A 13,101-nucleotide genomic window follows, 5' to 3' on the forward strand; every position below is an offset into this window, starting at 1 on the left:
GTCTTACAACACATAACGCAAAGTTGGGGTACTGTTTTCAGCAGCTTAGTTGGCTAGTGTGAAAATTCATATGCATGTTTTTCATTTGGGGTCTGTACACAACACATAGTTTGGTAAATCTATGCATATTGGGCATCAAGCTATTCATCAGACCTCTGACGTCCATATTTAGGGTGATTTTTCTTTGTATGTAAAACATTGTGTGCGAAAAATGCAGCAAACTGCAGCATTTTTAGGCAATTTTCAGAAATGTTGTAAAAACCTCTAAGTTTAGAAAAGCTTTGCAGTTTGGTAGTTTGGTGTAGAAAGACGTATTTATCTTTGTTGGATTCGTCAGAATGTGTACTTTCCAAAAACATATGGTTTTGGGGGTCTTTGCTGTAAGGAGGGTCTTGAGGCACATAATATGAAGTCAAGGGTCTATGTTCACAGAAGGCGAATCGGCAGCAAGGAAAACTCATATGCACTATTTTTATTTGGGGTCTGCACATGCCAGCTGCCTTGGTATATCTATGCATATTGGGAATCAAACTGTTCAGTAGTCCCTTGGCATCAATATTTATGTTATTTTACAATTGTATGCAAGAAATTGGGTGAGATAAATGCGGGCAATTGCAATATTTTTAGGCGATTTTCAAAAATGTAAAAACCGTTGCTTTTATCGCCAAATTTAGGAAAGACTTGCGACTTGGTACGTTGGAGTACAAGGACCTGTATACCCAATTTGGATTTGTGGGAATGTGTACTTTCCAAAAATATATGGTTTTCTGGGGTGAACTTACTTTTTTCTACATTTGCCCCCCTCAAAACAATGTAAATGTGTTGATTTTGCAGTATCTGAAATGACAGACTATATGGGGGTCTTCTTTTGGGGCCCCTATATGCCACATGCTTAGGTACACCTATACATATTGGGCATCAAACTGTTCAGAGGACCCTAGGCTTTCATATTTGGGGTGATTTATCTTGATACCTAAACGTATGTGGGTAATACGATGCTGCAGGGTAGATATTTTGAGGTGATTTTTGGAAATGTCGCCAAAATCACCAAATTTAGGAATGGTTTGCGGCTTGGTACTTTGGAGTACAAGGACATGCATACCCAATTTAGATTTGTGGGAATGTGTACTTTCCGAAAATATATGGTTTTCTGGGGTGAACTTACTTTTTTCTACTTTTGACCCCCCCAAAACGATGTAAATGTGTTGATTTTGCAGTATCTGAAATGACAGACCATATGGGGGTCTTCCTTTCGGGCCCCTATATGCCACGTGCTTGGGTACACCTATACATATTGGGCATCAAACTGTTCAGAGGAACCTAGGCTTTCATATTTGGGGCGATTTCTCTTGATACCTAAAAGTATGTGGGTAATACGATGCTGCAGGGTAGAAATTTTGAGGTGATTTTTGGAAATGTCGCCAAAATCACCATATTCAGGAATGGTTTGCTGCTTGTTATTGTGGAGTACAAAGACATGCATACCCAATTTAGATTTGTGGGAATGTGTACTTTCCGAAAATATATGGATTTCTGGGGTGAACTTACTTTTTTCTACTTTTGACCCCCCCAAAACGATGTAAATGTCTTGATTTTGCTGTACCTGAAATGACAGACCATATAGGGGTCTTCCTTTTGGGGCCCCTATATGCCACATGCTTAGGTACACCTATACATATTGGGCATCAAACTGTTCAGTGGACCCTAGGCTTTCATATTTGGGGTGATTTCTCTTGATACCTAAAAGTATGTGGGTAATACGATGCTGCAGGGTAGAAATTTTGAGGTGATTTTTGGAAATGTCACCGAAATCACCAGATTTAGGAATGATTTGCAGCTTGTTACTTTGTAGTACAAAGACATGCATACCCAATTTAGATTCGTGGGAATGTGTTCTTTCCGAAAATATATGGTTTTCTGGGGTGAACTTACTTTTTTCTATTTTTACCCCCCCCCCCAAAACGATGCAAATGTGTTGATTTTGCAGTATCTGGAATTACAGAACTGATAGCTCAAATGAGGTGTCTACATTTTAGGGCCCCTATATGCCACATGTTTGGGTACACCTATATATATTGGGCATCAAATTGTTCAGCGGACCCCAGGCTTTCATATTTGGGGTGTTTTACATTGATACCTAATGATTTGTGGGAGATATGATTCTGTAGATTGGAAGCTTTGAGGTAATTTTTCAAAAAATTCACCAATTTCTATAAAACATTATAACTTTAGGAAACAATTGCAACTTGGTAGTTTGGAGTACAACGATATATTTACCCATTTTTGATTCACTAGAATCTGTTCTTTCTAATAATGGGTAGTTTTCTAGGGTAAACTTACTGTTAGTGGAATGTTTGGCCTTGAAAGCAGAAGTATGCTGTTTGGGGAGCGGAGCTTTGGAAATTTGGTTGTGTACTGCTTGTAGATTTTGATCTATACAAGTGAGAAATCTCCATAAAACGATATATATTTGGTATTGCCGCATTCAGGAGACATAGACCTTTCCAAATAGGCTGTGTTCTCATACATAAAGTAAATGATGTTTCTGATATATGTGATTGTTCTTTGTGAAACATGATTTTTTTCATTTTATTGGACACTTAGAAGCCTATATTTTTTTACAGAAGTAGAATTACACCAAAATTCCTGCATATTTTGAAAGTTCAGGTTGTCCTGAAAAAAACAATATATTGTTTTGCTGGGTAAACTAAAAGACCGCCCCAGGAAAGCGCCTTAAAGTGAAAGAGTGCAAAATATCTAAAAACTGCTTGGCAGTAGATGTTCGCATCTAGGACAAAACGGCTGGCAGGGAAAGGGTTAAAGCATTTGAATCATATCTTGACTCTATTGTATACACCGAAGAAAAGAACTGATTTAGCACATTTGCCTTTTCTGTATCTGTTACAACCATACTGGTAGGAACTTGGATGAAGCAGCGCACACTCTCCTCACAGTTTGGTAGTTTGAGCCCGGTGCACAGTGTAGAGGGCACGGCAACCCCCAAGAATATGTACTAGACAAACGAAATCACTGGCACACGTGGCAATTCAGGTGCCGGGTTACCCCGTGCTCTTTATTGTGCGGACGTGCAATAAAGAGCACGGGGTAACCCGGCACCTGAATTGCCACGTGTGCCAGTGATTTCGTTTGTCTACAACCATACTGGTACCATTATTTAATGGAGCAACACTCTCAACCTGCATCTTTTTACTATTAATATACAGTATTTAAAAACTCTTTAGGGTTAGTTTTCACCTCCACCGCAATTAACTCTTCATTTCCTTTCTTTGCCTTCCGGATTGCTGATTTACAACATTTATTACAGTGTTTATATTCATTTAATGCAGCTTCTGTCCCAACAGATTTTTAGATTTTAAATGCCTTTCTCTTCTTTCCTTCTAATTAAGTGATTTTTAGAACTTCTACATTTACTCCTTAAGGGAATAAATTGAGAACAGTAATGATTTAATATCATTTTAAATGACAACCATTTCTGTTCTGTGTTTTTAGCTGAAAACCTAATGCCCCAATCAATGCTCTGTAGGGCAGCCTTCAAGGCACTAAAATTAGCTTTTCCAAAATTCATGGTTTTTGTTGCCCCAGTATTTATTTGTTTTTTGCACATTTACTAAGGGTCGAATATCGAGGGTTAATTAACCCTCGTTATTCGACCATCAAAGTAAAATCCTTCGACTTCAAATATCGAAGTTGAAGGATTTACCGCAAATACTTCGGTTGAACGATCGAAGGAAAAATCGTTTGAAAGAACGATTAAATCCTTCTAATCGAACGATTTGGAGGATTTTAATCCATCGATCGAAGGATTTTCCTTCGATCAAAAAAAGCTTAGAAAGCTTATGGGGAAGGTCCCCATAGGCTAACATTGGTGCTCGGTAGGTTTAAAGTGGCGAAGTAGGTAGTCAAAGTTTTTTTTAAAGAGACAGTACTTCGACTATCGAATGGTCAAATAGTTGAACTATTTTTAGTTTGAATCATTGGATTCGAATTCGAACTCATAGTCGAAGGTCGAAGTAGCCTATTTGATGGTCGAAGTACCCAAAAAAATACTTCAAAATTTGAAGTATTTTGTATTCGAATCCTTCACTCGAGCTTAGTAAATGTGCCCCAAAATGATATAACATTATGGTCACTATTACCCAGGGGTTCAATGACTTGCACATTTGCTATAAGTTCTGGGTCATTTGAGATCACTAAATCAAGAATAGCATTTTTTCTGGTAGGCTCCTCAACAACCTGTGCTAAAAAATTGTCGTGCAATAAGTTTATAAACTTGTTCCCATTAACTGATCTGGCAGTACTGTTGCTCCAGTCAATATCTGGCTAATTAAAATCCCCCATTATCATTACTTTACCTAAACTAGCAGCCTTTTCTATTTGCATCAGGAGCTTCGCCTCCTCCTCGTCACTTACATTAGGGGGTCTATAGCATACGCCTACAATTAATTTGCTGGAATCTTTACACCCACAAGACTTCTGCCCCCTCATTTTCTAACATTATCTCCTCCTTTATATGAGCTTTTAAATCCTGCCTAACATACAGACATACTGTACCCCTCCTCCTTTTCTATTGCCTCTGTCCTTTTAAAAAAGTAAAAAAAGCCACTGGTATAAACTGCCCAGTCATGTGACTCATTCAGCCATGTTTCGGCCACACATATTTTCCTTCCAACACCAGCAGCTCCAGCTCTCCCATTTTACCAGTCAGACTCGTTGCATTTGTAAATACATTTAATACTGGTCCCATATTGAACATATGACATGTGGTCCTCCCTCTCCTTAACAGTATCCCCAGCCAAATCTCCTTCCCCATTTTCTCTTTCGTTGCCCACTTGTGGGAGGGGCTTCCAGATATTAAAGGAGAAGTTAACCCCACTGTTCCTCATCTCACGAAACTTGATGTAAAAATTAAACAGGAGATTTTTTATTTCTCGCAGGACACAGAAGGTTCTTACAACAGGCACACTTTACACACTCCAGTACAGGCTTCTTTAAACACATTCAGTTACAATTTACTTCAGGGAATCAATTCGGAGAAGGCACACCTGCCTGAGGATCTGGGATCACACCTAACTGACTAGTGGTCCGGTATATACTCCACCCGTATCCCTCCACTCTCCAATAGTGGCCCATACCATTCTTATTCAATCTTTTCCTATCTCTCAATGACGTTTCCACTCACCGAACAGCTGATGTTTCTTCGGCTATGCCCTCCCATCAAGACCTTACCTTGGGCGGGGCACCTCCTTGTTTAGCCCTTCTGTGCTCTATAGTGGCCTCTAGTGTCTGGGGAAGAAATTACAACTAAACTAAATTACATCCAACATTTTTAAACACAAACACATTTTTGTCACTCACAAGATAACAACATTTTCACACACTTTTCATCTGGTTCACCCTCTTACACACTATCTCATCTAACCTGTTTTCCACTGAATCTTTTACTGAACCCTCCCCCCCCCACACCTAGTTTAAAATCTCCTCCAACTTCTAACAGTTATGTAGTTTGACAAATATGTTACAATCTGTAAGCCCCTGTGTGTTTGTGTCAAATTAATTATCATGTCATGGCTTATTGGGTTTGGTATTGCCCTGCATATTGGCTTTGCCATATGTTCCCTTTAGTTACACAAAGAAATTGCAATTGTGAAATCTGTATCTGTGATTTTGATTATATTCTAGGGCTTCTTGCTCTGACCTCAACACATTGTCAGCCTTTCTTATGATCTTTATAATTGTCAATAGAGGCATAAATCTGTATTGCCCATGCAATCATAAAGATAGGGTCTAACATCTGGAGACAAACAGCCTTCTCCACCTGACGGCCCCTCTTATCTGTGGTCTCCATAATTTATGGGAATCTAATTATCACTGATGTAGTTCTCAGTCAGGGAAAATAAATCAACATAAGCAAAGTTATATCTCTAATATACACTGTAGTTACTCTACATCTTTGAACAGTCCCTCTCTTTCTCATCCTCAGTACCTCTCATGTTAATAATACAGCCAAATCCTGACATTTCTTCCTCCGCAATATAGCCAAGATACGCCCATTTCTTTCACAAACAACAGCCAAAACACTAATCCATGCCCTTATCTTATCCCGTTTGGACTATTGCAATCTCCTCCTAACTGGTCTTCCTGACTCCCATCTTTCTCCCCTCCAATCAGTCTTAAGCTCTGCTACCAGGATCCTTCTGCTCTCTCCTAAGGGCTATTCCACACGGGGAGATTCGCCCGCGACAAGTCGCCGCGGTTAGAAAATCAAGAGTAGCGGCGACAAAACGCTTGTCTTGTCTTGCAATAGGCAAGACAGAGAAACGCAAGATACCTGCCACACCAGGCTACTAAAAAGCGCCAGTAGCCTGAAAACGCATGGAGACCCTTTTCGAAGCGACAAGACGCGGCAACAACGAAAAAAGCAAATGCATAGGAAAGCATACGAAAACGCGTGTAGCAAATAGACGAGGCTACTAACAGCGGCGATACATTACGACATGACGCATACGTAATTGCGTATGCGAGGACACGACCGTAGATGTCACGACCGTAGATGTCACGGCGACAAGACGTAGGCGTGAACGTATAAATCACGGCGTTAACACAGACCCGCGAATTTCAAACTTTGTTTGGTCGAGGGACATCGCGGTGCGACTTTTCTCCTGCGCCAACACATTTTGGAAAAATGTCTTTGACAAAGCTGTATGTTGATACAGACAAGCTGATTCAATTGGTGGAAAACCGACCTGCTCTCTATATGACAGAGCAACCGTTATATCACAACAAAATTGCTAGGAGACAATTGTGGGATGAGGTGGCGGTTGAACTGTTTGAAGGCTGGGAAGCTCTTTCGGATGTTGAAAAAAATTTGCGAGGTAAGTGATGGCCACAATTTTTAGTTGATATAAAGTTTAGGGTATGTCTGCCACTTTCTTTTTTTTAAAATTGTTATACCGATCGAACCTTATACTGTTATAAGCTTATGTAGGGGGTATGCATACAGCCTGTGGATGTGTTTTTTTTTTCTATATAGGTATGTGGTAATCGTTAGTATGGCTTTTTCTTTTTGTTTAGTACTAATATTTATTTTTTCTTTGTCCCAGTCAAAGAAATGCAAATGCGCTGGAAGCATGTTCGTGATTGCTTTCGTAGGGAAGTGGCTGCCCAGAAGACAGACACACGGAGTGGTGCATCGCCTTCCAAACGGAAGAAGTACATCTATGCAGAACATTTAACATTTTTACTACCTGCTTTTGCTAAGAGACAGTAAGTCAATAATCCTCCTTATTTTTGGGGGGTCAATAATCCTCCTTAATTTTGGGGGGGGGGTTGATCAATGCTACATCATCATTTTTGGTAGCTTATGAAAAGTTTGAAAGTATGTCTCCTTATCAAAACTGTTATAATTACTTATTTTCCTATTTCTTATCTCAAAATTGTTACAAAGTATGTTATTTGCACCTGTTAGCTGTTCTGAGCTCTCTGGCAAAATTAAGTTAGAAACCATTTTTTTTGGCTGTTCAGTGCGGAGAAAAGAGGGACTTTCCAGTACAAATGAGGGACTGCGGGTTGAGTTGTAAAAAAGTTGGGAGGTATGCATCATACTAATTTTGGACTGGGCCTATATAGAAAGAAGATAAATAATTGTTATTGGGATAACATTGTAGCCTTTGATTATATGAACTTCAGGTGGACTCAGTGAACTCCATTTGAATTTTACCTACCCTGGTATATATATGTATTACTGTATATGTATGTAACACTACAATGCAGAGGAATGCCAGAGTATACAAAATGTATGCATTTAAGGAAACAATGCCTTGTTGTAACAATTTTTTTTTTTTTCCATTAGAACTTCTAGCAATCTGGATGATGAGGTTCAAGAAACAGTGGATCCTGCAAACAATAACAGAACTGTTACACCAACTGGCACTCCTACAAGACCTAGCACTTCCAGTACCACTGTCACCTCACCTGGCACTTCCAGCAGTACTCGCACTCCACCTGGCACTTTAAGCAGCACTATCACCCCACCTTCACAATCATCTCAATCTGACATCACTCGGGCAGCAAAAAGAAAAAAATCAAACATTTCATATGGTGATGTACAAAATATGCTGTCCAAGTTATGTGATTCGGTCTCATCTTCCAGAGAGGCTTCCCAAGAATCTTCTGCTAAGAGGGCCTATGCCTTTGAGGATTCTCAAGAATTTGCCTTTTATACTGGTTTAATTCCAACCATTATGATGGTTCCTGAGGGGCATAGGCAAATGCTGAGAATGGACTTTTTGCAGTTGCTATATAAATATTTACCCCAAGGCAATAACGTACCAAACAGGCCTCTTATGCACCCACCGCAACCATTTCATCAACCCCCACAATCATTCAGTATGCCTCAAAGTAGTACCCCAAACCCTTATCCTTACCCTTTTCCATACCCTTCGACTTCACAAGCATGGGATCCTTCCCAAAATTCATTTACCGACCTTTAATATAATTACTGGTTTGGTATACCATTAACTGTTATGCAGTTTATTATGTTTATTAATGTATACTGTTTATTCAAACAGATTGCACTTTGCACTTTGTCTTTTTTAGTTATGTTTTTGCACTTTTTTTCCATTGTTTTCTAAATAAATGGTGAACTTGTTAAGCTCAATTCTTCCTTGTCTCCATATTTTTATAAAAATGACAGACAGATATCCATAAGGTGGAAAGCTTTTTACTTAAAAAACTATTTACAAAAAAAAAAAAAAAAAATACATAAGCTGGTTTTCCAGGTCCAGCACCCGATTTTTAAGCTGCCGCACTTCTGCCACCAGCCGTGCATGGTCCCAGTTTTCATCGTCTTCTATGAAAAAAAAAAAAATATAGAATTATTATAATAAACTCATGTTTAAGTATATCATAACATTTTTTTATGTGGGGGGTGTGATGTCATCTTGCAGCTACCTTCATCTGATGCACGAGCCTCCTGTTCTGCTACCTCCACTGGCAGCTCTGCTTCCATGAACTCCTCTGCAGCTTCCACATCGGACTGCTCAGCCTCCAGGAAATCTGCCTCCTCCTCAAGTGGAGGCACTTGCTCTGCAGCATCAGCAGCTCTGGCCTGTGGATGTCCCCCCTCCTCCATATCAGAAAGCTCTGCCTCCTGCTCAACAGCAGCTCTGGCCTGTGGATGTCCCCCTGATAGAAAATTATGTAATCAATTAATGGATATATTTAATATATGTATTGTTAAGGTTAGTTTAGAAATAGTAAATACTCACTGAGATGGTGCAGCTGCACTTGCATAACATAATCTGGGTCCCTCCGCTTTAAATCTGACCACAGTCGCTGCAATGTGTGGCGGTCCAGATTTACCCCATGGTGATGCCTCAACCTGCGCAGCAGGCTCTGCTTATGTGCCCTTTTGTTGGGCATCCACATAGGCAAGTTGTCATAGCTTTCCGCCTGCAGAAAGCTAGCAATTTCCCAAGTCTGTCCATCAGTAAGGGAGTTCAGACCCACCATTCTTGCGACTTTGCAAAAAACAATGACGCAGGCTCTAAAACGCACGACGTAACGCACGACGTAACGTATGACGCATGACGCGTACCGTCGTATACGGGCGTATTGTTGTGGCGTATTTTCTATATTCTTTGACGTCTGTGTGTTGTCTTTAGACAGTTCTGAGGGATAGTCCCTCTTTTAACCACTCAACCCTCTATCACATCCCTCTTTTGTACTGGAAAATCCCTCTTTTATCTGCACTGCCAGAACAACCAAACAGTTTCTAACTTAATTCTTAATTCTGCCAGAGAGCTCAGAACAGCTAACAGGTGCAAATAACATACTTTGGAACTAACTTAATTGGCTTTTGGAAGAGAGCTCAGAACAGCTAACAGGTGCAACTAAGGTACTTTGTAACAATTTTGACTCTGGTTGGTGCTGGTGGTGGTGAACTACTAGGAGGAGCAGCACACCAGTAGGGATGTAGCAAACTGTTCTGCGGCGAACTAGTTTGCGCAAACTTCAGCCGTTCACGTCATTTCAATCAAATGATTTTCATTCAATCGAACGCTAAAATCGTTCTAATTGAACGATCGAACGATTTTAGCGTTTGATTGAATGCAAATCATTCGATTGAATGCTTGCAATCGTTCGATTCGAACGATTTTTGCGGGTGTTCGAAGTTCGCGAACGTTAGCATTTTCTGTCGGTGTTCGCAAACGGCATTCGCGAACACATAATTGGCAGTTCGCTATATCTAGGTATGGGCGAATTTGACCCGTTTCGCTTCGCCAAAAATTCGCCGCCGGCGAAATGTCGCAGACGCCCATTAAAGTCTATGAGCGCCAAAAAAATTTTGTCGCGCGGCGAAACTGTTTTGTCGCGCGGCGAAACTGTTTTGACGCGCGTCTTTTTTTTGACGCACGCCGCCATACACGTCTATGGGCGTCATTTTTCCGGCGAAACTAGGCGAAAAAATTCGCCCATCCCTGGCTATATCCCTACACACCAGTCCCACTCCCCAACACAGCTAGACTAATAGCACTGGGCTCTTACAGTAGCAAAGTAAATTGTCATTTTAGTAACATTTCAGAAAAGACAACTGAGTACACCATAGATTGTGAAATAAACAGTTTTTTATTAATACAATGTAGACAATGAGTATTTTAATTATACGTATCTATGCAACTGTATACAACTGTATGCAGACTAAATTCGGTTCAGCTGCCATGGTATAGCTCCATCAGGAGACATGAAATAATTTGCAAACTGATCCCGAACTCTCATCCCTCCTGTTGGACCTCTAACAGGGGCCCAATCTATATCTGGGATATCATCAGTCAGGGTGTCTTGAAAGTGATAGCCATCCCTAAGGCGAACAAAATTGTGTAGGACACAACATGCTTTTATTATAATGTCCACAAACTGGGGTTCCAATTGTATACTTGTATGGAACACACGCCATTTGTTTGAGAGAATGCCGAAAGCACACTCTACCATACGTCGTGCTCTTGATAAACGGTAATTAAAAACACGTTTCTCTATTGCCCTTTGTGACCCTGGGTAAGGCCGCATTATATTTTCTGTGAGACCAAAGGCTTCATCTCCCACAAAAACATAAGGCAAGGAAGGTGCCGTGGTCCCAGGCAATGGTCTAGGAAGAGGTATACCAAGTGACCCTTCTGATAATCTGCGTCCCAATGCCGAATGCCGGAAAGCACTGGCATCACCAGTGCTTCCATAGGATCCCACATCAATGATAGTGAAGCAATAATTGGCATCAACACTAGCCAGAAGGACAACTGAAAAGTATTTTTGTAATTAAAGTACTTTGATCCACTTTTGAATGGCATTGTAACTCTGATGTGCTTTCCATCCAAGGCCCCCAAGCAATTAGGAAAATTGGTGTGTTTGTAAAAATCTTCAGCAATGGTACGCCAAGCATTTTCATTTGGGGGCGGCAGGACAATTCTTTGCAGCTCAATCCAAATAATCTGACATGTTTCTCTTACAATGATGCTTATAGTGCTTCGACCAATTAGGAATTGAAAGTACATAGAAGCAAATGACTGTCCAGTCGCTAAAAACCTGAAAGAAAAAGAAAAGATAAGCATTACTTCTCTGATAAAAAAAAATATATTATGATAGGGAGGACCTGTATTATTGCTAAAAGACACATATACCTTTCTCTATCTATCTATCTATCTATCTATCTATCTATCTATCTATCTATCTATCTATCTATCTCTATATATGTATACAGTATATCCAGCATATATATATACATACACACACACCAAATTGCCCATACCAGTCACCTAAAACCATATATATCACAAAGAAGCAGCAAAAAAAAAAAAGCATACCAACCTTAGTGTCACACACAGCCGCTCCTCTGGTGAGATTGAACCCCTCATCAAACTTTGGGCACGACACAGTCCTGGTTTTACAATGCTGAGAAGTTCATCAAAACTTGCAATCGACATTCTGAAATACTTGAAGAATTTATCAGGATAGTTCCGAAGTTCACCATATAAAACATGAAATTGTCCATTCCTTAGCCGCTGATCAGTTAAGGGATGAACCCAATATTTTCTAGCAGCAGCAGCCCTTTCCTGTTTATCTTTCTCTAGCAAATAGAAATATAAGTAAACCAAAAAAAAAACAGCAGCCAAATCTGCTTACATTTTCAAAAGACGCTGCGAAAACACGCCGAAGTAAACACGCCAGCAACAACAACACTGTACTGTTGGTACTTCCGTCCTTTACCCATAATACAGTTTGGGCGGAGGAAGTACTGGGATGCACCATGGGAAACATAGTCGCGCGTGAGCCAAATCGCTTCGTTTTTTATGCCTGTTTTTTTCATGCGCTTTGTCGCCGCTACTCTTGATTTTCTCACCGCGGCGACTTGTCGCGGGCGAATCTTCTCGTGTGGACCAGCCCTAAAAGGGAACCTGCTCATCCCCAACTAAAATCCTTAGCGTGGCTGCCTGTTAAGCAAAGGATAACATATAAAACCCTTTTACTAACATTCATGTCCCTCAATCCTCTGCTCCTCACTACATTTCTTCTCTTGTCTCACTATACATTCTATCTTGCTGCTCCTTACTTCTGGAATTCCATCCCTGAATTCTTTTCAAGAAAAAACTAAGAGTCTACCTTTTGGACCACTAGAACATTAGCCTAGTCCTGTCCCTACTGACTATGCCTTACCTTGTGCACTTTTTTATATCTAATTTGTACCTGTATGATATCCTCCCATCCACTTAGACTGTAAACTCTACGGGGCAGGGACCTCCTTCCCACTATGTCTCTTACCACATAGCACTTAAGCTCTTTGTCCTAAAATTCTGTATATATTTATTATGTGAATTGTCTCCCCCATGTATACTTTTATATTTATATATTTTTTATACTTTGATGCACTGTACAGCGCTGTGGCTCCTTAACAGCACTTTACAAATAAAGTTATACATACATACATACAAACATACTTCTTAATCCCATTATTTATAGTTTGAGGAATAAAGACATATCCTATATTTAAAACACTTGTATTAAAAAACTGAGGTTCTCCATAATTTGCAA

The 13,101-nt window shown here is 40.1% G+C and overlaps 2 protein-coding genes across 2 annotated transcripts; one reads left to right on the forward strand and one right to left on the reverse strand.

Annotated features, from left to right (window-relative positions):
• Positions 1 to 6,634: 6,634 nt before the first annotated feature.
• LOC121401669 lies at positions 6,635 to 8,646 on the forward strand. Its single transcript, XM_041587392.1, has 3 exons — positions 6,635 to 6,893; positions 7,122 to 7,284; positions 7,871 to 8,646. The coding sequence occupies exons 1-3, from the start codon at positions 6,704 to 6,706 to the stop codon at positions 8,508 to 8,510; spliced, it is 993 nt and encodes a 330-aa protein (XP_041443326.1). The 5' UTR covers positions 6,635 to 6,703; the 3' UTR covers positions 8,511 to 8,646.
• Positions 8,647 to 10,838: 2,192 nt separating this feature from the next.
• Positions 10,839 to 12,185, reverse strand: LOC121401193. Its single transcript, XM_041585529.1, has 2 exons — positions 11,881 to 12,185; positions 10,839 to 11,598 (listed from the first exon to the last, which is right to left on the reverse strand). The coding sequence occupies exons 1-2, from the start codon at positions 11,994 to 11,996 to the stop codon at positions 11,085 to 11,087; spliced, it is 630 nt and encodes a 209-aa protein (XP_041441463.1). The 5' UTR covers positions 11,997 to 12,185; the 3' UTR covers positions 10,839 to 11,084.
• Between the last annotated feature and the right edge of the window lie 916 nt (positions 12,186 to 13,101).

This window comes from Xenopus laevis, chromosome 3L, assembly GCF_017654675.1.
Source record: "Xenopus laevis strain J_2021 chromosome 3L, Xenopus_laevis_v10.1, whole genome shotgun sequence".
NCBI classification, from domain to species: Eukaryota; Metazoa; Chordata; class Amphibia; order Anura; family Pipidae; genus Xenopus; species Xenopus laevis.

What these genes read in the sequence shown, in the direction of transcription:
- LOC121401669 (XM_041587392.1), top strand. Translation starts at nt 6,704, where the DNA reads ATGTCTTTGACAAAGCTGTATGTTGATACAGACAAGCTGATTCAATTG. An exon ending in TGTTGAAAAAAATTTGCGAG is followed by an intron (nt 6,894 to 7,121) that starts GTAAGTGATGGC and finishes TCTTTGTCCCAG; the next exon opens with TCAAAGAAATGCAAATGCGC. An exon ending in CCTGCTTTTGCTAAGAGACA is followed by an intron (nt 7,285 to 7,870) that starts GTAAGTCAATAA and finishes TTTTTCCATTAG; the next exon opens with AACTTCTAGCAATCTGGATG.
- LOC121401193 (XM_041585529.1), bottom strand. Translation starts at nt 11,996, where the DNA reads ATGTCGATTGCAAGTTTTGATGAACTTCTCAGCATTGTAAAACCAGGA. An exon ending in CGGCTGTGTGTGACACTAAG is followed by an intron (nt 11,599 to 11,880) that starts GTTGGTATGCTT and finishes TTTTTCTTTCAG; the next exon opens with GTTTTTAGCGACTGGACAGT.